At 37.5% G+C, this 27,003-nt stretch overlaps 1 protein-coding gene across 20 annotated transcripts in view; it reads left to right on the top strand.

The window, feature by feature from the left end:
- DLG1 (discs large MAGUK scaffold protein 1) overlaps positions 1–27,003 on the top strand; it is a 163,288-nt gene that overhangs the window by 51,920 nt on the left and 84,365 nt on the right. For 14 of the 20 annotated variants that reach the window (XM_074592880.1, XM_074592881.1, XM_074592866.1 and 11 more), the window contains one exon: positions 4,005–4,169. In XM_074592880.1, the coding sequence (XP_074448981.1) occupies positions 4,005–4,169 (165 nt within the window). Of the gene's footprint in view, positions 1–4,004; positions 4,170–17,343; positions 18,958–27,003 lie in introns of those variants that run through there. The other 6 variants (XM_074592879.1, XM_074592878.1, XM_074592886.1 and 3 more) reach the window with 1 other exon arrangement.

The raw sequence follows: 27,003 nt of genomic DNA, 5'->3' as shown, positions 1-27,003 counted from the left end.
TGAATGCGCTACTTCAGTCAAGGGGCAGAGTATTTCAGAAGTGATGTTCCATAGTAAAGCAGTACAAAACACTTCCACTCCTGTGGAGAATTAGCTGTTGTAAGAGTCAGTGATTTGCTTTACTTGAAGCACTTTGCTCAAGAGAAATTTCAGCAAAGGGCAAGGATAGTGTGGTACCTCTCAGAATAAGTATTGTGGATATTAAGTTTTCATGTACTTTATGTCCTTGTCTTCTATTTGCACATTATCCTGTAAGTATTTCAGTTAGTGTATTTTAAACATTAATTCTGGTGGGCGTTTAGTAGTTTCAAGTTGGGAAACGTTTTGCAAATAATGAAGTCAATCTTGAATATTGCATCAAAATCCAATTAGTTCACATTTAAAATGTTTTTTTTGAGAAGCTTATAGCCCGTGTCAGTGCCTCCACTACCACAAATTTTTTTCGTTTCTGATGTAAATAATGACATACTGATTTATTAAAACTTTATATGCGCTATGCACTGATACATTGTATAATGTAAACATATAGTTCTTAGTGAAATCTAGAGTCTGCTTACACTCAGGCATGTCCAAATACCCTTTTCTAATAAATATGTCTAGTTGAAGGAAAAAAATCAAGGTAATTCTGTGCTTTGCCTAAAGGTATTGACTGTTCTGTAAAGGAAGTTAATTTTGATTGACCTGTGACTATTCTTTTCATTTATTTTTTTAAAATAAAGCTGGGATGATCTACTTCTAGCTTTTCACAGTGTCTTGCCTGAGATGATCTGGGAACTCAATCCACTGTCAGGTCTCGTTTTCCTGCATTTTATAGTCAAATCAAAGCTTGAGATCTGGCAAGGACACTTTGGATTGCAAGTCCAGCCAAATACTGCCTTCAGCAGCGGGGCAAGCTCCCTTAAGTTAGTAGACATCCTGCTTTGTCTGATGTTGCAAGATATTTTCTGTGCTTCTGGAAGCTCTAATGTTTATTTTCTCTAATTTCCAGTGTGATCTTACTTAAAATGCTTTGATAATGCTCACTTATATTTTTTGATAATGCCGTTCTTTAAATGATTATTCTTCCCTGTTTCTGATGTTTAATGTGGCTGCTCTAGAGAGTTCATGTTGAACTCCTTTCAGGGTTTTGTTTTGATAAGATAAAAACAAGTCAATCTCAGAAAACAGATGAATGGCAGGAGTCTGAGGCTGAGCAATCTACCATCTCCCTGCTGCAGGGAAAGAAAGAAAAAGAACTTCTGCCTTCTGCTAGTAGTGAGTATTAGGTTGGCTTGGTCATCTCATGAAACCTCTCTGCTGAAGATTTGAAAAAATAAGGCTTTTTGAGTAACCGTTGCAATTTTTCACAACTATCAGCATTCACCATCTCTCCTTTGCCACCTTTGCCATCCAGCTAAGGAGAGAAGGTATGGAAATGTTTGGAGGTTGATTGTTATAATAACAGAAGTCTTAATGTTTTTGCTTTCCTCTTTGGAATAACTACTTCTGCCTTGTGCTTCTCTGGTAATCGTTGGTATTTTTAGTGAAAATATACTTGTATTGCTTCTAGTTTATAATTTCTAATACTTAAAAAGCATAATTTCTCTCACATAGTAGAACTTGATCTCATATGGTCTCAGCAATGAAGGGTTGAATTGAGTAGGGTGGATAAAGATATCTTTTTTTTTAAATTTTATTTTTTAAGTATAAAAATAGAGCAGGGTTATAACTTCAAAGATCTCTGACATCTCATTAAGTTACTGACAAAAATAAACTGTGCATCTTTAGTCTCTGCCTGTATGTGTGTGGTCGGGTGTGGGTTTTTTGCTGTTGTTTTGGAGTTTGGAGGCAGGGTGGGGATGGCGTGCTGCGGGGTGGGCTCTGACTGGGTAAAGTGCAATGGGTGATGAAAGTGTAAAGCCGCAAGTTGTTCCTTCTAAGTTAGTAAGGGAACTTTGCTTGTCTCCCAAGGAATCTTAGTGTTGGCAGAACAACGTGGCAGGGAAGAGAAGAGCAAACAAATCCTTTCTCTTTCAGCATGAGTCAGTTATGTGACTTCAGCTGCCTTATTTAACCACTTCTTTACTGGCAAAACTCTGCAATATTGCTATATGATGAGTCTATAGAAGACAGAGTAGACTGATGCATAGCTCACTCATAAAAGAGAGTGATCCTGTCCTGATTTCCCCCCTGCTTTTGCGCTCTCTGGTGTTCTTTGAGTCCCTGTCTAGATCAGGGTCACTAATCCAGCACAAGTCTAACCCAGCAAAGGAGGAGAAAAAAGTGTGAAATTCTCTGCTGATTTGAGTGCCAGAACCAAAGAAAGGAAGGGGATATGGTGCCTTCCCCAGGCTTTAGGTGACAGGGAAGAGTAAGAGTAAGATTCCTGTTGTTTAGCTGTCCTATTTGACCATGCTTAGAGATGTTTTTTGCTGGATAGACAAAAAAATTAAGTCTTCCTGGAAGACAACCACAGGAGGTGGTTGTGAGCAGGAAATGAACAGGTTAAGCATTACAGGAGTCAATAATTGATGGACCTTTTCAAGCAGCTGCTTTATAGTTTTTCCTGTATGCTTCAATTTCGTAATATTGCAGGACTTTCTGTGAAGGGCAGGGATCTTTGTGGTAGCCTGAAATCATACTTTCATGTAACTGTTAACAGGGTTAATTGTCATACACCGTTTATTAGGTACTGCTTTGGTGTGGTGCTCATGTGCTTATAGACACATGATTTACTTGCAGTGGTCTACTGGATTATGATGTAGAATTGACTTACCAGGATGACAACTATTTTTGATTTAAATTATAGTACGTAAATCTTAGAATTCTGTTTAAAAAAAACAAAAACAAAACCTCACGGAAATGTCTTCTATCCTAAGTATACTTTATTAATAATAGGAGTAGCTTTTTCCAAGTTTAAAATCATTACACGTTTAGGTCTTTCTGTTCCTTTAATGACATGGTGTGCTTTCCCTGTAAACTAGTAGCAACTATGTATGTACTCCAGAGTACAGTAGTAGTGTGTGAAAGTGAATGTGGTTATAAAATGTTGGGGTGCCTCTTATGGACACAGTAAACACTGCTGGAAAAGTTACATGACTTCAGACTTCAGCTTTAGTTTAAACTAGCAATAAAATGCATGGACTACCTGAAGTACCTTGGAATTGACCAAAGGGGTGAAGCTTATATTTAATTATGTTTGTAATGCGAGCCCATGTTAGCTCTGGAGTTTGGAGGTGCTGTATGAGCCAGATAACTCTGCAGTCCAGAGAACAGGTGAATGTTATGCATCCTCCTGATTTCATTAATACCTTTTAGTAGGGATCTGCAAGTGTGGATACAGCACAGTCTGACTAGAACTCATCCCTAGTGGCTAAGTAATAGGTTCTGGTTTTTGAAATTGAATGCAAATTAATAAGACTGAGGCTGAATAAGATCTTGTGTTTCTATTTGAAGACTTACTTGTTGGTGAAGCTCCATCTGTCTAGTAGGAAAAACACATCTTTATTGTTTCCTAATGAAGTTAGCAGTAGTGAATTGCTATGTTGATGCCCCAGTATAAAAGCTGAAATTATTTAGCTGACAGAAAACAGTTTTGGCAGATGTGCTAAATTGGGCGTACAGAAAAAAGGTTTTGAGGCTGATAGTTTTTAAAGGCAGGACAAGGTGATAAACCCAGTTGGTGCTGAGCCTCTGCTATTAGTGAATAATGTAGTGTTAAAGTGTTTACAAGAAAAAAATAGTAAAGGGGAAAGTTGTTTGGAGAAGTTTTTGGGGACATGTTACTGTATGCAAACAGGCAAAAGAAAATTAGGTAGATGTATAGTAGTTCTAGAGAAGACTAAAAAGGCTGGAACCTTTTTAGACAGGATCTAAAAACAGTAATTTAAACTTTTATTTCTAGATTTTTTTGCCTTTAAGTCAGCCGGGTCAGAAAATAACTGTTTCTGTCTGACCTAGTTTTCTGGATAGTCTTTTCCTATTTCTATGGTGGACTGATCTTTTTCCGTAATTGTTTTCTTCAGAAATACCGCTATCAGGATGAAGATACACCTCCACAGGAGCACAGCTCTCCACACATTGCCAATGAGGTGACGGGTCCAGAGCTGGTTCATGTATCGGAGAAGAATCTGTCACAAATTGAGAATGTCCATGGATTTGTTTCCCATTCTCATATTTCACCAGTAAAGGTAGGCATTTTAAAAGTTATTATGAGTGAACTCTTTTGATATACTCCCCAGGGATATAATTTTCTGGGGAAAAAAATAATGCATGAGTTACACCTGCTTCTGTTTTCTAATGGAACAGCTCATTTGTAAAATTCACTTTGTAGATGTTAAGGCATTGACTTAGTTCCACGCATTCTGACTAAAAATGCGTGGTAGTAAAATGCTCAGATAACAAACGCATGTAACTTAAGGGTGCAGTTGTAGTTATGATGGGCACTATGGTTACTGGTGTCATTACGTTTTGGGTTTTCTACCAGGATCCTGTAGAATCACTTCAGAGTTTTTCTAGTAAATATTTTAAATGAGGACCTATGTGGAAAATGTAATAAGCTAAGTGCAATATACGTCTCTGGAGTTTTTCAGCATACGGTGCCATTATTTACAAAACAACTTCTTGAGTTGTCTTGAGACTCTTGAAGTTACTCTGCAGTAACTTCAAGATAGATTAAAAAATTTAGAGAGAGAAAAAAACTGAGAGGGGGGTTTTCGGGGGTTGGCGGCTGTAGCAGGCAGTTTTATGTGCTGGGTTAGTAGGGAGATGTAGCTGAATCATTTTCAGAATAGCATATTATTTTAGTGGACCAGACTAAATACTGTTTTCTGTAACACTTCTGAATCTTTATGGCTTTTTAGAGGAAAAAGTGGAGAAGTGCTTTGATACTAATGAGTATTTGGGCTTTAGGATGATGAGGTGGGCTTACATTGTGGTAGGCCTACAGTTTGGTATTTTTAGCATGAACTGTTGGTGTGTGGTAGTAGCCTTTGTGACTGAAATTTTCAGTGTACTATAATGCGTGCTGGTATGATTTAAGAAAAAAAGTTATTTTTGAATTTAGTTACATTTCCAGATATATATATATATTTTTTTTTTTTTTGCTATAAAGAAAAATCTTTTTGAATGTATCAGCTCTTTATAACTGATTTGTGAGGATTCTGCAGAGGAACCAACTGTAGTGGGCGGGTGTGTTTAATAATTATGTTCCAGCTTTTCTAAGATTTTTAAAACGTACATGCTGGTATTGAACACAGTTACTTATTTTTACTTACAACTCCGTAAGGAACTCTGTGTGTTTCCATAGTCTTCAGGAGTTAGGCAAAGCCAAATTCTTTAAGCCCTAATGAATAACCTTTTTGAAGTGGGCTATATTAACCTCTGAAGAGCCTTGTAAGAAAGCTAATATGACAAACCTTTCATTTTGAGAATGGCTAGGACCTCAATCTTCTATTGTTTATGAAGGTAGCCACAAAGTAACACTTCTACATATCTAATTCCCTGAATTTATTGATATTCAGAAAGTAATACATCACACTTTGTGTGCAAACATTAGAAATAAAAAAAACCAGTCCTCTGCCTCTGGGGACTTAAGGTCAACTCTGTTTATTCACAAGCTTTTTCTTGTTCATAGCACAGTTAGTCTTGCATTTCAGAAAGCATACAGGGATCAAAGAGGCAAACTGTAAAGCTGTCTGTGATAAGTGATCACGTATAATGCATTTCACAATCCATAAACTCAAAAATAAAAAATAAAATTCTAGAATGGATATGTGTTGTGGTTTAACCCCGGCTGGCATCTTAGGACCATTCAGCTGCTTCCGCAGTTCTCCCTCTTCTGCCCCAGAAGGGCAGGGAGAAAAGGAGGAGAAAAAGGAGAAAAGGAGGAGAAAGGAAAGAGAAAAAACCTCATGGGTTTAGATAAAGACAGTTTAATAAAACAATAACAGAAAAAGTAAGATAACAGTAATAATAATGGTAAAAGAACATACAAGATAAAGTAATACAATGCAAGTGACTCTCATCACCTGGTGAACTGGTTTCCCAGCTCCTCCTGAGCAGTGATTGTGGATTCCTGTCCCTGGCCAACCCCCATTTACATATGTGTTATATTTATACCAAGCATGCCGTCTATGGTATGGAATATTCCATTGGCCACTCCATTGCTCTATCTGTACGCCTTCGCAGCTTCTGTGGGAAGCTGAAAAAAGTCCTTGAATAGTATGAACATCACCCAGCAACAACTAAAACAAATGCATTATTGAGATTCCTTTCATACCAAATCTTAACTCTGTCCCAGCTGAAACCAGGACGGTATGTGAGACTGAGGACCTATTTCTTGCAACTGACTAGTGTTATCTCATTGTACTTGAGACTGTTCAAAGGGCTGGAATTACCTTGGTGTTTTTCTGGCTGCTTGGATCTAAGGGAAGCCAAACTACTCGGAATAGTTCCTGTGTTTGATTTTATTTCAAAGAAGTGAGGATTTGATATTGGCAATATTAACTTTCCATGGAAGATGACTTTATTTCTTACCTTTCTATAGTGTGAGTGATCTCTAAGTTACAGAGGTCCTACCAGGCAGTTTCCTCAAACAAGTGAGGCTTGTATTTAGAGTGTTGTATGGGATCCTTAATTATCTGTTTCAGTTGAGCTTTATCTAACTACTGTAACTTTCTGTAAAGACACAGATGTAAAACCCAGAACAGTTTTACAGAAATAGATGTGAATGATTGTACTCTGCCTTTCTTTACTGAGATGTGATCTAACCTGAACATTTTTTAGTTTTCTTGGAGTGTGTTGAATGTAGAACTCTGCTACACTGTTCTGGAAGAAAGAAACCACGTCTCTAAAGATGGAACTATTATTAAACTTTTCTTGAAATTGAGTTAAGCAGCCTGTAGGTATAATTACAAAATATGGTGAGACCTCTTCAAAATACTGGGTATCATAGGTCTCTGAGGAGGATTACTATTATCTTTCTTAGATGGGTAAGTGCTGGGAAATCACCATGTGATAGGAAGGAATGTGTATATGAGAAATACCATCATGCAATTCATATTACCATTTATACCCTACATCTGATTATTTTCACAGGGCTACTCTCTATTAATTTCAAAGTTAAGTGTGGTAGAACTGAAATTTCTGAGCTTTGTTAATCTGAAAACTGGGGTGGGTGCTCCAGGGGTCAGTTGTTTACCAGCATTTTGTGGAACTTTGAATTCCGATGTTAAGTTGGCTGCTGGCTTGCTTCTGTCCTGTAGAAGCTAACTTCTTTGTGTAAATAGTTTCTAATCAGAGTCTGAGGTCTTCAGGTGTTTGGAGTTGAGGGATGCACCCATAGTTTCATAGGCCCTGGGAGTCTTTATGGGACCTTTTAGAGTAAAATGCCTTTGAGCTCACAAAATTTCTTCTCAATCAGGAGATGGTTTGCTAAAGTTATTGGAATAAATGCTGTTAAACTTGAACATGAGTATGTCAGGAAAAAAACCCCAAGGTAGGTATGGTATTATTAGTATAGCTGGTCCTCTCTTTTGGCTTGATGATCTTCCAGATTTGGCATAGCTCATGATGATCAATTTAGCAACCAGGTCTGAGGTGAGCACTATGTGTAATTTATTTGGTAGGTTGGCTTGATGGACTGTGTAGGGACTGGGTTTTGGCTAATGTACAAGATCCTGATTAGCTTTGTTCAAGAGTGCATTTGCTTAAGGAAACTAAATGTAATAGAGGATGTTGTCTTTATTCACTAATAAAATAACAAGAAGCTTTTTTTTTTTTAAAATACGTTAAATACACTTGAAATTTCAACTACAGAGTTATTAGTTTAAGGAACAAATGTAAACAGTGGTTTTATGATCGTATGCTCCTTTTTAAGAAATGCTGCAGAGGGCAGTAGAATCAGATTTTGAGGAATACCTTATTTTGTAGCAAGCCCTCTGCAGTCTAGAGCAATAACAGAAAACATGAATAGAAAATAGTGAAGAAAGGAGGTGCCTGGTTGTAACTAGTTTACATTTTATTCTCAAGAGAAGCTTTCAAATTTTCTAGTACGTAAAGAAGCTTTTACAACTTGCTTGGACAGGTAGATGATTTTCAAAGAGCAGCCTTCAATGACCAAAAAGACAAATTTGTATCCTAAATTTTTAGAAGATGAGCATGTAACTAATATTTATCAAATGTTCCACATTAAGTACTGAAGTAGCTCGAGGTGGTTTACCTTCTTGATGGGGGGGAGGGGGGGCGGGGAGGGGGGTGTTCCCCAGATTGGGGTTGGGATAAGATATTGCACATTTGTAATTAGCATTAAATGATTGTTTAGCATGATTTAAAGTTTAAACATGAGACAGGACTTACAGGTTTTGTCTTGTTAGGGTGGAGCTTTATCAGTTAAGAAGAAATGTATGCTTTGTATGTCTTGAGCATCAAAGAAGTAAACTTGACCCAGGAGATTTCCTGTCCTCTGTTCCCTATTTAAAACTGTGTGAAGTAGAACTCTTCCTCTGTAAAACAGCTTTTTTTTTTTTTTTAAATGTCATGAACGAATAGTGAAAATGGTCAAATTCCAAATCCTTCACAAATATTCTGTCCCAAACATTTTAAAGAATATTTCTGGGTAGATAAGCAGCTAGTACCAGAATTTCTTCAGTATGAGGTTTCCAAATTCCTCATTGAAATTTGTGATTACAATGCGAGGTTCCTTGACTTGTTATGAAATAAAATGGGATGAAGTTGAATTGACTTTGATGTTGATTTGACTTTCCAGTACCTGAAGGGGGCCTACAGGAAAGATGGGGAGGGGCTGTTTGCAAGAGCATGTAGCGATAGGACGAGGGGCAATGGCTTTAAACTAGAGCAGGGTAGGCTTAGAGCAGACATTAGGATGACGTTCTTTACAGTGAGGGTGGTGAGACACTGGAACAGGTTGCCTAGAGAGGTGGTGGAGGCGCCATCCCTGGAGACATTCAAGGCCAGGCTCGATGAGGCTCTGAGCAACCTGATCTAGTTGAAAATGTCCCTGCTTACTGCAGGGGGGTTGGACTAGATGACCTTTAAAGGTCCTTTCCAACTCAACGCATTCTATGATTCTAAATGAAGCAATACATTGCTACCGAGATTGACCACTAGATGGTGATGCTACAAAAGGATTTATTTCAATTGTAAAACTGAATTTAACTTCTCCATCATACCTTCAGATTGCTGGTTTTGAATTTAACATTAGTTTTTATTAAATAGCTGCAACCAAGTGAAATTAGTCATAGATGTGATATGATACTAAACAAGTTTTTAAATTGTGGAATGGAAGTTGGAGTTTTCTATCAAGGAAAAAAAGCTTTGAGTAATAGATTATTATAAGGTTTTAAAATAATGGTCCATGATGTAATAGGACAAAAAAAAAATCTTCCTTAAATTGCAGTATTCTTTATTTAAAGCAACCTGTACATGAAAGGGAAAATACTTTATTTATAGCTCTATATTTATGATGCAGCATGGCAATTCAGTATTTAAGTGTAGACCTTGATTTGGGCTTGTATGTATTTCTGTATTATGTTTGTGTATTACATGTTGGTATTTGGGGCCATTGTTTCACTGATAATACAGAACCTCCAAAGGAAGCATGCAATAGTTTGTAAGCTACTAAATATACCTTGTACTGGAAAGATATACAATGACTAGTGTGGTAAATGTTAATCTTTATCGTTCTCTGTAATAAATTCTTAGTATTACAATATGCACTGCCCATACAATATTCACAATTCCCATTCAAAATTTGCACGAGGCTGTTCTAAGAGAGTTTTCCAAGTATTTGATAAGTTCATAAATTATATTATGGTGTGGCTGCCTGCAGTAGCAGGAAACTAGACTTAATGATTAAGAAAAGTCTCTTCAGTTCTTTTTTTCTTTAACCAAATCTTTTTTGCTGATCTGTCTCTGGATATTTTCACCATAACAGTAATCTTCAAAGGGTGTGAGAAAAATGCTTGCCCTTGGTTTGTTCCATAGCACATGTAGCAGACATTGACAACTGAAGATAAATGTTTTAGTTGGAACATTGTACTAGATTTATTAGTCAAGTAAGGTATCTCAAATTTCTTATTCATGCTATACAGTAAAATTTTAATTGCTGACTGAATAGCACAGCCAGAAGGAACTAAAGATATTCTACTGGTTGAATATTTGTCATCTTTAGAATAGCTTTGTGCAATTATCAATGAAGTAGCAGAAGACTCCAGGAACTGTGAGAAATAGGGGAGGGGAGTATGCTAATCTTTACTTTATGCTTATGTAATTACGGACTCTTGTACATAGTTCATGCAACATAGTCGGCTACTTTACAGTTCTCATGCGTTCACAGAAATGATCGTCTCTGTACAAGTGGTGCCCGGAACAGACAATACTGAGCAGGTCGGGCAGCACAGTGATCGGCCATTTTCATTACTGGCTGCCTGTTTGATTTCATGCGAAAACCTGTTGTTCTGGCTGAGTGCTGTTATATTCTGCTAGAGTACTTCAGCTTCAGATAATGTGGTAAAAGTCCCTACTTCCATATACTAAAGATTTTTTTAAAAAAATGTTTTAGACATGCAGATTAATGCTGCTTGTACATTTAAAGCACAGTGGTGGAGTCTCTTCTGGTTATATAAACTTCATTCAGAGAAGAAAACTATGACTTCATAATATTATGACACTAATGCAAATGAGGTACTGCTTTCCTTTCTTTGAACAGTGAAGTATTTCAAACTAAAGAGGAATACTATTCCGCATTGAAAAAAAAAATGAAAATTTTACCCCCAAATTTTAACTAGAAGGATCTCTTTGCCCAAGTGAAACATCTGGTGCTGGGTCAGAAACTAATCTCATAATGTGTTGAATGCCTTTGAACCAGTAGCTTTGCCCCAAGTCAGTGCCCCTCTGCTTTATCTGTCTTTACCTAGCAGTGTCAGATCTAGGAAAAATTAAAGTTATTCAGGCTCAGTTTGCATTAGAGTGAAAGTAGTCCTTTATTAGAGTAAAAGCAGTAAAACAGAGCTTACCTTCTTTGGCTTTATGAATCTCTGAGCTGTTGGAGCTCGGGATGGTATAGTGGGTATGGAAAGATTACTCTGCTTATGCTGTTAGCTACTGAGACAGGCAGTAGGTTAGTCGGACATTTTATTTGACCTAATGCTGTGATTGTGTGCTTTTTGGTTAAGAAGTACGCTCTCTAGCCTTGTCTTTCCTCTTGCTAAGAAGTAGTGACCCCTGCTTTTTGTGCCAGATACCCTCTACTTAATGTAGTGTACACGTCACTTCAAAAAAGTTTCTGATCGTATGTATGTGGTACCCAAACCTTCTACATGATGAGTTTTGTAACCCTAGTAATAGCAGTCTAGTTGACTACATGCACACTCTAGTTTTACTCTGTGAAATAAATGTCTTGTCCCCACTTAGCGTATGCCTGTTTTTTTTTTTTTCCACATATTTGGAAAAGTATTTCCAGGACCTAATGACATTTAAGCTTAATGGTTTTAAATTAACTCTGATATGAAACCGCTTATCTATTGGTGCTGCAATGCTGTAGAACAGTCTACTTAAACTGACAGTGGTATCACAGGAATGAAATATGGCAAGGTGGTACTCGTTCTTAAAGTAGCATCCGGAAGGGAGAGGAGAAATGAGAACTTACTCTCATTTCTGTACTGGAAAACATGGTGAAACTATTCTAAGGAGCAGAATAAATAAGTATGTGGAGAAATTACAGACGAAAAAGCAATGAAAGCTTTGTAAATAGAAGTTCTGCCATATAGATATCTTAGACCATGTGCATAAATAATCCTCTTAGTGTAGGTTTCTAGGTTTTCATAGATGCATGCAATAGAACTCCTCAAAAAATGCTTACGGAGAAATTTAAGCTGTCATGGAATAAGGAAAAAAAATCTTGGGATTTAATTATTTAAAAAACCCAACAACAAAAGGAAAGTAAAGGGTAGGAAAGAAGATCAGTAGCCATGATGGATGGACGTTACCAGAAGAATCTCATAAGAACTTGTGTTCTCATTGCATCATCTCAGAGAAATGAGAGCTCAGGGTTATAATAGATTAATGGAATAATCATCTCAGTACTCAAGTTACAGTCAAAAAGGCAAATGGAATATGAGTAATATCTGGAGAAGCAAATGGGAATAAAATTGCATTATTTTATCACTCTAGAAATCTGCACTGTTCCTTATCTGGATGAAGGCATATCAGTCTAGAAATGGTTCACAGAAGAGGAATAAGAGTGGTCAGAGGGTGTTCAATAAAAGATGCATCAATTTGACTCCTCAGTTTGTGAAAGAACTGAGTCAGGAGATACCAATAAAACCTACAGTCAGTAAGCTTGAGTCATTAACATTGTGAAAATGACTAGGCAATGGTTATTCCAGAAATACAAATTTACATTCAGAAATATAAATTAGCAGGTGATGGTTGTCTTATAGCCCCTAAACACAGTGATCTACAGTCAGCTGATACAGCTACACCGATAAAGGTGTTACAGCATACATTGCTTGTCTCTTCTGCCCTTTTTCTTCAGCTGGAAGCAAGCACCTTTATTTAACTCTTTCTCATTAATCTGTATGGGAAATAACTGCTTGTGTAAATTTTGCATATACACACATGCTTCCTTTAATGCAGAACAACATCCTTTCCTTGTGAACCTGAATCTTGTGCTGCTAAGCTTAATACGTTCCCTTCTCTTTATCTCCTGGTGTGTCTTCCCTCCAATCACCCCATTCCCTCAAGTGCTTGCCTCGAAGTCTTTTAGAGCTTGTGGTGCTTCTTTTAAGAGTTCTCTGCTCATTAGAAGAGTTTTTCTGCTCTCAGAAAGAACTGATGGTCTGTGATTCGAGGAACTATGAAGGGCACCTTCAAGGCTAGCCAACAGTCAAAGTAATTGTGACTTCGTATTTCACCTAGTACATTTTCTTGCTTCTGTTATTTCCTGAATCCTGCTCCTGGCTGAGCAGGTAGGTGAGATTGCCCTGAAGATGAAAGATGCAGTTTCTATTTAGAAATTAAGAATCGATTGACACGTAATTTGCAAGATTGATTATGATTGTGAGAAAGTTGCAATCTGTTACCTTTTTCTAAATGGATGCCGTTCTAAAGCTTTATGACACCTTCATCAGGAAGACTGTACTTCTGGAGTTAGGAACATACCTAGAATAGTGAAGACTATAAAGATAAATTTGAACATACCCTCAGAAATGCCCGTTTTTAGACAAGGAACATACTTTGGTGTTCACGCTTGAGAGGAAGTGCTCTACAGTCTTTAAGTAAAATGCCTTGCCCAAATTCTTCCTAGTTAACTACTTTTAAATTTCCTGTAATTGAAAAATATACAAATATGAGCAAAGATGTCAGTTTGTGTCTTACAGTAAGAAGCAATTGACCAAATCTGCCCCTTTCTCAGTATGGATCTGCTCAACAAATTCTTGTCAACAGAGACAAGAAAGAAAAACTGTAACAGATGGACCATGGATTAATCCAAACATTAGAACAACCTGAGATACAGTAATCAACATCAAGTCGTCTTAATAACTGGTTATACTCTTTTCATCTGAGATTTCCCCTTAGCTCTCAGTGCAGTTGGGTTCGTTTTGGTGACTGAAGAATGCCTAAAGAAACTCACATTAAACACAGGATGTTTTTATCAGTCTGGCGTGCCAAAAAGATGGGCGGGAGATTCATGAACAGGGTACGGAAGACCAGGCACTTTAATCTGCAGAGGCTGGTAGGTTCTCTAAGGTGTAATATGAGTAATAATGTAATAATCTTTTATAATCAATATTTATACTAAAATGTATCACTATAGAATAATCATGCTGGGGTGTTTACTTGTAAGGTAATTTCAGTGGTAAAAATATCGACTTTTTATTGACCACATAAATCAAACTTGATCAAGGGCTATTGTTTCAGTCCTGTCTCTCAACGAAAAGCTAAGATAAGTTTCCTAATGTATCTTAGCGGAAAGAGTTAACAGTTTCTTTTTCCACAGTATCCAATTTGAGTAGTGTATTCCTGGGCTTTGGCTTAAAATATTGTATATGCTTGTTAATGAGACTTAAAATTTGTTATGCCAGTAAAAATTTATTAAACATAGAATTCTGAAAAGTCTAAAGAGTAAACATGAATTTATATCTACATTTTTCAGTGGTGTGTTTTGTTCCCCTGCCTGGAGAGTTAAAGTTGCATAATCTATATTTGAGTATTTAAATTGCATTCTGCACATTTCTTTTGTCTCTATTTTTTTTTTGGTAAAAAACCTAGGTGATACTGAAAATAAAATAAGTCACTGCCGTTGTTTTTGGTGGTTCTTGAATTTTCTCTATTAAACATATCAGTTTATTCCTTTAGGATCTGTGCTTATTTTAGCCAATGTTCTGTTTAGCAGTATGGTAATAAAACTAATATAAGACACTTCTCAAATGCTTCAGGGGTTTTGTTGTTATTGTTCAAAAAGGGTAATTGAGATATGACTGCTGTTTGCATATGCAAACAGTTTTTTTTGCTGCGCATTTTTAATTTCAAGGTATGCATGCAGCTTGTAAAGGTATGTCCAGGAAACCTTTATCTTTGAGATTAAAATATGGCATTATGTCATGTTTTAACTTGTCCTGATAACAAGCTGATAATAAGAATTGGCTCAGGTACAAAGTCAGAGGAACTTTGTTCCAAGTATTTGATGTTAATTTTTAAATTCAGTAACCACTGTGATTACTGTATCTTGTTAATTGGCCACAGAACAAATAATGTTACTTTGCATCCACTACAAATGCAGATGTTTCTTGCAGTAATAGTATCAAGCTGTACAAAGGTATGTGTACTGACATAGAAATTGTAATTATGTGCTGGTTTGGTTTGTGGTTTATTTTTAGGATGGGTGTGTTTTGGGTTGTTGTGTGTTTGTTTTTTTTTTTTTTCCTTCTAATCTGCGGAGTCTCAATTCTTGCCTCACAGTAGATAGGGGCTTTTTTTGTTTTGCTGTGGTGTTTGAGTTTGGTGTGGGGGTTTTTGGTGTGCTGGTTTTGGAGTCTGGGAGGGGCGGGGGCGGTGTTTGTGAGTTGGGGATTGTTTTTTGGTTTTATGTGGGTTTTTTGTTGTGTGGTTTGTTTTTTTTTTTTAATGGTATCCACATCAGTTCAATATGAAAAAGGGATGATGGAACCTCTCGACACTAGGAGTTCCTGAGATTCCCTGGTGAGCCTCCCTGTTCTGCCTCCTGACTCCAGAGGCAGTCATTCACAGGTGCAATTTCAGCTACCATCTCTGTGTTGATGATCCTTAGATTGTCTCCTTTGTCTGGATACTACTTCTTTTTCTGTCCAAATAGCAATTTCTCTGTTATCTACTGCAGGTGTCTGACCCTCTGTTGAAATCCTCTTTGACCCTTGTCTTTACTCCCACACATAGTTTTTTCAACTGTACAAGTGACCATTCTTCTAGTCTGGACTCCTTTTGCATTATCCTGACATTGTACCGTCTCTAGCTTTAGGGCATGCCTTTAACTTCAGGTTGCTTTGTAACTTGCAAAAATCAGGATTTGTCTCATCACCACAAGTACAAGCTCCTTCTACAAATAACTGCAACTGTATCTTCCTAGGCATCAGCAACTCTTGCTCAGTATCATTAACATCCATATGGAGTGTAGGTGACACAGATTGCTGTCTTTTATCACCAGTGTGATTGCATAACCTCTTCCTGAAGTACTTTTCTGGATTTCTGTCTCCATTGACATTAAATCATCATAGCTTCACTTTCAGGATGTTTTTTTGTCCATAAGAGCTTTTCCTGAAGTGCCGATTTCTAAAGTCTCTTTGTTAGTGATGCCACTGTTGATCGTTGTCTGGGTGGGAATCATCCTTGAAAGAAACTGCCTTAAAAAACAGCAAACCTGTCTCATCTTCAGACAGATTGATATAACAGCAAGAAAAAAAGAAAAATAGGTACTTGGTGTGTTGCTTGTCCACGTATTGTGGTGTTTCAGAATTTTAAACAATACTCTCCGACGTGACTCTGTTTGGTGCCTATGGAGACATGCATATAGAATCATAAAATGTGCTGGGTTGGAAAGGACCTTTAAAGGTCATCTAGTCCAACCCCCCTGCAGTGAGCAGGGACATTTTCAACTAGATCAGGTTGCTCAGAGCCTCATCGAGCCTGGCCTTGAATGTCTCCAGGGATGGGGCCTCCACCACCTCTCTGAGCCACCTGTTCCAGTGTCTCACCACCCTCACTGTAAAGAACGGCATCCTAATGTCTGCTCTAAACCTACCCTGCTCTAGTTTAAAGCCATTGCCCCTCGTCCTATCGCTACATGCTCTTGCGAACAGCCCCTCCCCATCTTTCCTGTAGGCCCCCTTCAGGTACTGGAAGGCCGCTATAAGGTCTCCCCGGAGCCTTCTCTTCAACCCCAGCTCTCTGACTGTCTTCATAGGAGAGGTGCTCCAGCCCTCCGATCATCTTGGTGGCCCTCCTCTGGACCTGCTCCAACAGGTCCATGTCCTTATGGCTGAGGGCTCCAGAGCTGGACACAGTACAGTACACAGTATAAAAATTCTTAAAAATGTTTTTTTTTTAAAGTTATACTAATATTCTTGCACTTAGATCTTTTAAAAATGTACAGCAGTGTTGATGCTCAAGAATACATGAAGAAAAACATAAAAAATATTTTCACTTTGACTCTTTATAAAAAGACTCGGGATTCAAAGCATGTAATTTGTAGTTTGTTGCAAACGTATTCAGTCATAGCCAGGGATTAAGAAGTTTCTCCAGTAATAAATTGATAGGCATTTTTTTTCAACCAGGTATTTTCTTTGAGTCTGGAAAATATAGGGCTCAGGTAGGGCTGCAATCTTCCCATGAAAAGAATTCACATTGTAAAAAGCTTGTCCATTTCAAAGGATCGTTGCATCTACTATGTCTTAGGCATTTCTTTAGCTCCATTATCTATCTTATGAACATAGCTTTGAAGACACTGCACAAAGCAGATTGAGTTTCATATGACTTACACTGATAAGCCATTGTGTTTTATGAATATTAATAAAGGCTATCTGAAAGATGTACTCAGAATATTTGTATGTGATATATTATTGAGCTGTACTAGTGAATAGAAGTAAATGGTGCATTGATTTATTACCACAGCTTTAAATTAAGGTACTTATTATTTCTGCTTCTAATGTAAGCTGTCAGGAAAAATTTGTTACACAGAATAGGATAGCTGTCAGTAACAATTTGTTAAGCAGAAGATCATATTGCACCAAAAAAAAGTGTATGAGGGAATTTGGTAATCCCCACTGGTGGGTTTGTAGAATTGTGGTGTTGTAAGTTGTGGTAGCATTGTAAGGAACTTTTCTGCCTTTGTTCATCATATGGAGTTTTCTTCTTTTTGAAAATGTTTGCCTCAGTGTTATGATTATAACTATTAGAGTATTTTGTATAGAAATATACCACAAACCATTTTGATAACTTTGCATTGGATTTCCAGAGGCAAGCTTGTACTGAAAACATTGACACTTAGCTGATTTCCTAAGTAATCTCTTTGTGAGCTGGAAGATTTTTTTTTTAAATAGTTGGCTATAAAAATTTGAATGGTAAATTCTGTATGGTAACTTGAATTCCATATAATCTTTTAGATAATTACTGCATGAATTCTTTTTTACTGTGAAGAGGGCAGAGAAAATGCACATCTATAGCAGTAATACCCTTGTGATTTGCATTGAAAATCAAAGTAATGCTACTGAAAATTCGTGCATAATAAGAACTCTTCATTTTTTGCCAATTCGTGTACTTTGAGAAATAATGTTGGGTCACAAATACATATATTTATTGTTTTTGTATTATGCTTACAGTAGTCACAGAATTTTAGAAATGGGTGGATCATGACCTAGAATAAGAACAATGGAGTGTTGACTTTTAGTGTTTAATCTTACTATCTCTACTCTTCTTGCTGACTTAAACCACAGCAAAACAACCCCACTAGACATCCATTGATATGCAACACAAAATGACTGTTTTGTGGCACAATCGTATCTTCCCTGTATAGTTGTTTTATGCAGTAAGGAAGGGAGGAAAAAAGAAGAAGAAACAACCAGCAAATGCTGCTTTCTTGAATATTTTTTCTGAATGTGTTGTTAAGGTCTTTTTATTCTGTGAAACATTTTCAGAAAGACAGGATCAGTGAACAAGTGCAATTATACTGCATGCTCCCTGTTTTATTCGGTTCAGGTTTATAATTTATGCAAGCAAGGAAGTGAAAAGATGCTATTGGATCTTACTACAGGCAGTGGTTGAAACTTGGTTATTTTTGATCCATGCTTTCTCCACCCAGTAGCTGTTATCATGCACCACCATCCTCATAGCTGTGAATTTATAACATTGTACTGTACCTGCTACCCAGTTTCTCTTAAATATCTGCTGTCAGCTAGGAAAGAGAAAACAAGCTTTTGATCCTGTGGATTCTGAAAAAGGAAAAATAAGAAAATAAGTTGCTTTTTTTTTTTTTTGATTGCTCAAGATTATGCTCATCATTGTAATCACAGGTAGAGAAGGGATGTAGGGGGTGGAAAAGCTTGGAAGAAAAATAGCACCAGCTATCAAGAATTTTGTTTTCCTGCTTCGTAAATGATGCTGCTGTAATTCTATCTGCATTTTTTTTTTTTCTGCTCATTCACCACTCAGCAGCTGGTAGGGAAGTAAGACTGCCTGGCAACCACCTGCAGAGCTGCAGAGATGAATTACATTTTTGGAAATAACACACTCCTCTATTCTCGCGCCAATCGAGGCAACACTAGCTCAAGCCACAGTTCTGTAGGCCCAAAGCAAAAGCAGTGGGCAAAGAAAGGCTCGACAGATGAGTTACGGAATGAGCCTTCCCGTTGGCAGCAGATAGTTGCATTTTTCACTCGGAGACATGGTTTCATTGACTGCATTTCTGTTGCTGCCAGCTCCACCCAGGTAATATGCCACTTGTTGAAATTATTGTGTCTGCATGTTTTCTGGTTACTTGCTAGTTAGAAATAGCAATCTATTTATATATGCATGATTTCACGTAATCTCCAATTTATGAATGGTGATTTCTGTCTGCTTTCATTCTTATATTTTACAGAGCTCTGTATGATTGTTAGCATTAAAGCATGAAAATGGAAGCACTTAAATGAGATCTGATTTTTTTTAAAGTTATTTTGCAAGTGGTGAGCCTCCAGCAAATGTAAATATGAGGTATTTTAATGAAATACTGAAAAATATAGTTTGCATTCTACTGCCTAGCCCTGGAGGGGAATAGCGTAGTTAAGAAATACCAATTTCATAGCTGTAGTAAGATCACAGTTCAAATAAAGATTACGTATTTCCTGGTTAAGAAATTGTATTTAAAGGATTACATAATTTAAAGTCTTAATTATGTGTAGCACAACAAATTCTATCCTGTAACTGTTTTCTGGGATTTTTTTGCTGCTAATAATCCATAAATAAGGTGAAGGAATACCTTCCTTCGTGCATACATACATAATACATATTTCATAGTGCAGCCTGTAAGAAAAACATGACATTTTTCAACTTGACTGTCAGTCTGCTCTGAGTGATGTTTTTAGTAATCATTATTGAAAGTCGGGTAGAAGGAGGCAAGCCAAATTTCAAGTCTGTAGATTTTGGGATGAGTTCTTAAGGTTGATAATTGGGAGAAGTTTAAACTTACTGGCATTAGCAGATGAGTATCTCTTTGGAGAATGCTGAGGTATTAGCATTGTTTAAAAATGTGACATTAGATTAGTTTTGTTTAACTAAATTCAGCCTTAATCAAGAATAATTGCTTTCTTGATGTTGTGTAACCTGAAGTACTCCAAGAACTTGTAAAAAAAGGAAAAAATTATTACTCTCAGACACTGTAATATTATTAAGATATTTCATATCTGTTGGTAATTGTTTCAAAGATGATAAACTGTCACTTCCTATAAAAGTCTGCTTTTTGCCTGTTTTTTGCTGGTGAATTTAGAGTAAACACTGAATAGGAGATCTTAGAAGAGGATTTTAATTTTCCTGTTGCAAATGTACATGAATGTCAAAGAAGGATCCTGTAGCTTCTATAATAGGTTGTTATACAACCCTAAGTGATGCATTAGGCAGATATAATAGCCTTTAAGTACTGTTATTTTTTTAAAGCCAAAATATACAGTATGAGCCTTTTGAATAAATATTATGATTGCTTTTATTTGTTTAATGCTTGAACAAGTAATATTGGAACATGTGAAAATTGCAGTTGGACTGACTAGTCAGGACTAGATATTGGCTGATAAATAAAATATCAAATAGCCTCTGCTTTGGGTGTGGGTTGGACCAGGTAAAGGTCCTGAGATCCCTTCAAACTGAAACTGTTTCTGTGAATATTCCAGTCTTCGTTCTATTTTTCTACTGTGAAAAAGATAGCTTACCTCTGTGAAAGCCTGCCAAATTTTTCTTGTAAGTCTGACAGTTCTTCCATTAAAAAGAACTGCTTATACATGTTCATGGCCAGAAGGAGGGAAAGAACCATAAAATATTTTGAAGTGGTGTTAAAAAAACTTAATGAGCATATTCAGAAGTAATGCACTGAAAACATAAGAGCTTATTGAAGCCTATTCCTCTGAAAAGATGCTGTACTATCCTCCTACCTTATCCACCCATTGCAGCTGTTCTAGCCTCAGGGAGGGAAAAAGACATTTAAAGATTGCTCATTGTGGTGCAGTTTTGTTTTTCAGTTCTCTTCAGTTTTTGTTCTGTGATGTAGTACTCTGAAAATTCTTGATGACTTTTATGTGTTCATTTAAGATACATCCCCATCACTTGAACGTAATCACATTTGCAGAGCCCAAATAAATAATTAGATGTGATGTACTTCTCTAACCTTGTCTGTTGAAATTCTACTTGTGATGATGGGCTCTATGTGTTCTTGTTGTTGTGACATCGTGATTTTTAACATATACAAAATCAAACTGATGTTTTTTAAAGTACTGGCATTTTGCTTCTCTTGTCAATCTGCTACATAGCACCCATTTTTAGCTATCCCTTCATTTGCCTGGCTTTCTTGGATGGGGTGGGATGGCATGGAATGGTGATACTTGTTCAGTTCCCTCTGTTACCAGAGAAAGGGAAACGACTCCCGGAGATTGGGGTGCGTATCCCTGTCCTTCTCTGGGGCTTGCAACTGGTCACCTTCTCCCCAGCAAGGTGGCAAGAGGACTGTTGCTAAAGGAAGAGCTTTGGATTTTGGGGTAGGGTATTTTTTGAGTAGGGGGTCTTGTACCCTAAAGGAGCAAGGAAGAAGCTGATGATGGATGTGGTAGCACTGCTTTTTGCTGTAGTTAGCACTAGGCTTATGCCCAAAAGAATGCATGTCTGCACAGGCACATTGTGACATGGGGGACTAGGGAGGAGGGCAAGGCTACTGTGAAAAGCCACAGCATCCTGAAGACTAGCAGTCCATTTTCAAGGATTAAAGGTGTCTTATTTACTAGGATTGCCCCTTTTTAATGTTATTAGAAGATTCCAGTCACCCAGCTATCACAGGAAAAAGGCAGCAGTGTAAACAGACAGGAACACAATCAGTAAGTGGGCATTCTGACTCTCTGCTTGTGCCCTGCCCTAGCCAAGGTCTCCAGGGTGCTTTGCATGGAACTTGTGGTGGTTGTACTGATTTGTAGACTTTGCATTACTTTAGTAACAAGGAGTTCAGCCATCAGAGGTTGCAGTCTGTCCGTGGAGCAGCAGTACTTCCCGCGGGGCTGATAACCTGTTCCATTTGCAGTGGTGAACTGCCATAGAGGCAGCGGTCCCTTCCCGCCCTGCTGACCACACCAGTCTGCTTTAGGAGTCCAGGGAAGCTGATTTAACGTTCTCAGGCGTTTGAGGCCTTTATTGTTTCTTCCTTCTGCATTCCCTGTAATAAGGAGTTAGTTACTCAATTAGAAGAATTAGGGAATTTGATTAGAAACTGGTCTTTCAATTTTTGTCAGCAAACTTATTAATTTCTTTAATAAAAGCCAAATTTATGGCATAAAATGGAAAATAAGGATATAAACAGATGTACAAATTGATGCTGTCACAAGGGTGAATAACTAAGCCATGAGCTTAGTAAATGTATGATTATGGAAATGAAAAATACTGGGTAATTTCGTGTGCTGTCCTAACTAGAGATATGCGTATTGTATCAACAAATATAACTGTATCCAGGGCACTTCTTTTCCCCAAAGTCTTTCCAGAGCTGTGAGAAGCACCTGTTCCTGACAGGGATACAGCTCTCATGTCTCAGAATGCATTTTAACTCTCAGTGGTACTTTGCCCATGTTGTGCTACGAATTCAGAAACCGGGATTTGTCTGAAACTCACATGGCATTGAACAGGTTCTAACAGCAGTGCATTTCGGCTATTCTTAGCATGTAATGTAGTATAATATGTTTCTGGCATTTGATACTGAAAAATCATTTAGCTCTTTGAATATGCTGTGCTAATTTATACTTCTACTTTTTAGGACATGTTTTAGGAAAGGGGAGGAGGAAGGAGGACAGAAAACCCCTCCTAACTCCACTTACACATTTCAAAAACTTAATTTTAAATTTCAGAGCTTATCAACGGCTTCTGTGAGTTGTTTGAGCCCAGTCGTTTCTTGCCTTTGTATCTCTTCCTTTTAAGATCTTGATAAAAGTTTTACTGTATGTCATTACTCCTAGAATATTGCTTTCAAATGCATTGAAATATCATGAACATAGTTCTAGCATGTACGAAATGCTCTATGTAATCAGACAACAACATAGAGGTGTTGTAAGGTGCGTTTCAAAGATACTGATTAAAACAACCCAACAAATCCGTGTCTCTCTCCTAACCCCTTTTTTTATTGTACTACTTACAGTTCAGGAATTGCAAAAATTGATTTCTAAAGCAATATCTATGATCCTTCCTATAATTTTGGTATTGTTAAGTATTTATTTATTTTTGGACATACAGATCATAACATGGAGGCACAAGCTAAAAATATGTGAGAGAATAAAACATAAAATAGTCCTGATGTAATATGTGGAGGTTTAAACCTGTAGCCGGAAGATACTGCAACTAAAAGTTCAGACGATTTGACAGCAGTTTAACTATTAAATATCTTGGGCATATCAGGAGGTGTCACAGCGGGTGGTAAGTTTTATGACCAAGATTAAACTTTGGTGTGGATGTGTTACTGTTTTAGCAGCCCCTCAAGTTCACAAGTGAAACTGGGACTTCATTATGCCAGCCATTGCATAATGTGAAGTTCTTTACTTGCAGGATTTGTTTTATTCAATATTTTTTTTTTTTTTTTGATTTAAAGAGGTGGTATAGCAAAGAAGAAAGGAGTTACAGGAGTAACTGTAGGGAAGTTTATATGAGTACATAGAAGAAACTGTTGTCATTGTTGGGTTTTTAATGCAGACTTTTCCCTGAGTTTAAAATTTAAGCATATGTTGGCTGGAAATTGTTGCTGCTAGTACTGTGATAAACACATGAGAAAGCAGCTTGAAATAGTATTTGCTTTGGATGATTTTAACTATAAGAAAGCACCTTCTGAAACTTAAACATGAGTTTTACTGTACTAAGTTTCCTTCTTATTATTGATTTTTAGCTATGTAATGGCGCACATTTGTAACAGTATGAATTTATTTTGCAAACTTTAGTTCAGCCACCAGTTGCATTTTCATTAAGAGGGTATTACAGCAGAGATAATGGTATGAATTTATTCTGTACGTGGAACGCATTAATATGTGTTCTAATCAACAGACTAAGAAATAGGAAATTCTTAACAGTTTAAACTCAAGCCTTAAGGGACTGTCTCTGGAACCTTTGCTTTATTTTGTAAACACTTTCTAACTGTACAGTGGAGATGGAAACTTCTTGAGACTGTGAAGTTTGCTTGACATTTAAAAAAAATATGCATTTTTAAAAGCATACTAAAATCATTAAGTCTTAAGAATATGTATCATGAATCATGTAATGTCATGTAGATTGTGTTGGCATCATGCTGGTTCCCTGCTGTAGCCAATTATCTCTGCTCTTATGAAGTCAAGCAGGAGGCCTGGGGAGTAATGGGGGTGTGCAGCTTCCTTCCCAGCCCCGTGTGTGCGGCTGCAGTGTTGGCATGTGCAGTGTGGTACTTCACTTAATCACTTGCAGCACAGCGGTGCTGATAAGAACTGAACCGGTGCTTCGGCTACCTGCAGGCACTGCTGGCTGCCAGAGGGTTTTAGGTTCTGCTTTCTCTCACAGCTGTTCTGTCTCACTCAGAGTTGAGAACAGAATTTCTTCTTATTTCTGTTCCACTGTATCTCAAGAAAATTACTTTTTCCAGAATGAGTCAGAAATTTGGTAAGCGAAGGAGAAGGGGGCACAGGATGTTTTGCTTTTGGAGTACTGCTGCTACCGCAGGGGCTTTCTGTCTACGTTGTGCACAAGACTCTGAACTTTCAGGAAAGGCAGGAAGTGGATCCGCTCTTAATCCAATGTCTTCAACTCCAACTAATAACTCAGGTGGACTAACGGGGTCTTGCTGTATGAAGTCAAGTGCATGGAAGCCTGTGAAAGAGGTAGGACTCTTTAGGTCTGTTACATAACTTCGCTAATTTATTTTATATTGTGATAGTTGCCCTCTCAGTTGAGGCTTGTATTGATTGACAAAGTGTTTTGAAAGTCAAATACAGGCCAGTCTGTCTTTCACCACCTGTCGGCTTACTAAACAGATCTAGCACGGCTTCTGTGGTATAGCATTTCTGTTTTGCTGCTGACGCTGCTGTGTATGTTTCAGTTAATACAATTATTAAGTAAATGAATGTCTGACAGAACCACTGGATCTAAAGTGAACACGGTCTTCTTCCTGTTCTTCTATTTTGGTCTACAACATCAAGAGCACTCTCAATTATGATTAAGGATGTGCAGGATGTTTCTTTTAGTTTGAAGAGGCTAATGCAACAGAAATGTCTTAGATGTTTTTAGAAAATGTGACTTTGTCTTTTAGAATGATGTGCATCCATGCTTGAGGGCTGACATGATATCATTTGTTGCGCAACTTTAAGACTTTTAGTTTATACCCAGCTCAGAGTCGTGGTAAACTTTATGTCCACAGCCTTTCTGGGATTTATAGTAACTCAAGGAGAGAAATTGCTGTCTTGTTAAACAAGATAAATTGAAATCTTTCTCTGCACACTCGCTATGCAGTCTCTTTTCAGAAGAATTTGGTTCTCTTTTCTAGAACCTTTGTGGGGCCAGTGCTTTCCCCTGTACTCCAAAACAGAGGAGGTACTTGAATTTGTCTTTATGAATAACAATTACTTAATGAAATTTTCAGTGAAGCTCTCTTCTTGAGTGCTCTCTTCTTTTCTTTTTTTTCTTTTTTTTTTTTAATATTCTGAAAAGCATTTTCTTTCGTTCAGTTTTCTGTGTGAATGTTTGAATCCTTCTCAGAAGTGGTCCTACCCTGTGTAAACTATTTGGGGTTAAGTAAACTCCTAGTCCCTGACAGGTAATTTGTATTTCTCTATTCCTTCCCTATCCTCATCTGAGTTTCATAGTGTAATATTTTTAATTGTTACGTAATAACCAGTGATTCTTGTTTCATATATATTATTCTACAATCTCTTGAGACCAGTTTTCTTTATTCTACTGATACATTTTGAGACCTACATAGTACTATCTTCTTGTTGCTTATACCTTGACACTGATTCAGCCTTTCAAGTATTTCAATGCATGGAAGCAAACGTATTCTGGAACTGTTGTAAAATGCCAGATGTGCGTATCTGTAGGTCCTGTTAAAAAAGATGTCTTTGCAAGGCATGAACTCTTTTTGACTAAGCCTACCTGTGTGGGATATGCACGCAACTTTTGCCATCACAGGGGCATGACAGTCATGACAGTGAAGAACATGAATTTCACTGCTCTTCCTGGGAGTGAGTTCGTTCGAACTAATGTTTGCTGAACTTCAAGCACAAGCATACTCTGAAGCATTTCCAACATGCTTTTTTTTTTTTTTAACCTTGGCAGATTGTTAAAAGATGAAAACGTCAGGAAAACATCTGCCCTGTCTCGTGGTGCGTCTCATGTGCAATTGAAATGAAGTGCCTCATCCTTGTTTATTGGTATAACCACATCGTTCACACTTTGCTTATCATGTAATGGCTCTGTAACAGACAGGTCCCAGTGGATGTTTTTCCTCTCTTGAGGAAGGATACTTCCTTTAGTGCTGTTTCTAATATGCCTTCCCAGATTTAATTCAAGTGAAGATTGCATAGTTCTAGATAATGATTTCAGGAATGCTTAGAGATTCCTCCAGTGAGAAGGCAAAGAGAAATCCTTCTAATCAGTTGGGATTGTTCCTGCAAAAGATGCTTTGCTACCCAAGTGCTATAATGAAAATCTAGCAGGTATAAGTCTAAAAGCGCACTGTAGTTATAATGCTGCTCTCAGGGACATGGGCAACAACAACAATAGTATCAAATACATCAGTAGACTTTGAGAAGGATGTAACCACCCTGTCAGACGCCATGTTCATGTTAAGCCAGTGCTCTCAATCCCTGCATTTTATTTCATACAAAATGAATAGGAATATTCCTGTTTCATGTCAAAGACATAACCGTGTGCCATCTGTCAAGGAAGCTCCGAAAACCGTAATGGGCCAAATTCAGCACTGAGACCTGACTTGTTGTTAATATCACTACCACCTAGCGAGTCTTCCCTGAATTCAGGAGGTACCTTTTGAGGACCTGCCTTTTCTGGTTTTGCCCAAAGTAACAGCAATCATTTCTATACCAGTCAAAATTAATTAGGGCAATACTTTCCCTGAAAGTAGTCCATCATGACAAATAAATAAATAAATAAAAAGGTTTACTTTTTGATATACTCAGAAAGCTGCAGTATCTTTTAAACTGTACCTTTGTTTACTTGGGATCATCATTGGCCACTTCAAGCGGTCAACTCTTGCCATTAGCTTGGGATTTTTCCGGAAACTGCTTGGACTCC

This window comes from Larus michahellis, chromosome 6 (genome assembly GCF_964199755.1).
Source record: "Larus michahellis chromosome 6, bLarMic1.1, whole genome shotgun sequence".
NCBI lineage: Eukaryota > Metazoa > Chordata > Aves > Charadriiformes > Laridae > Larus > Larus michahellis.
This window is presented reverse-complemented; position numbering and strand designations above follow the sequence as displayed.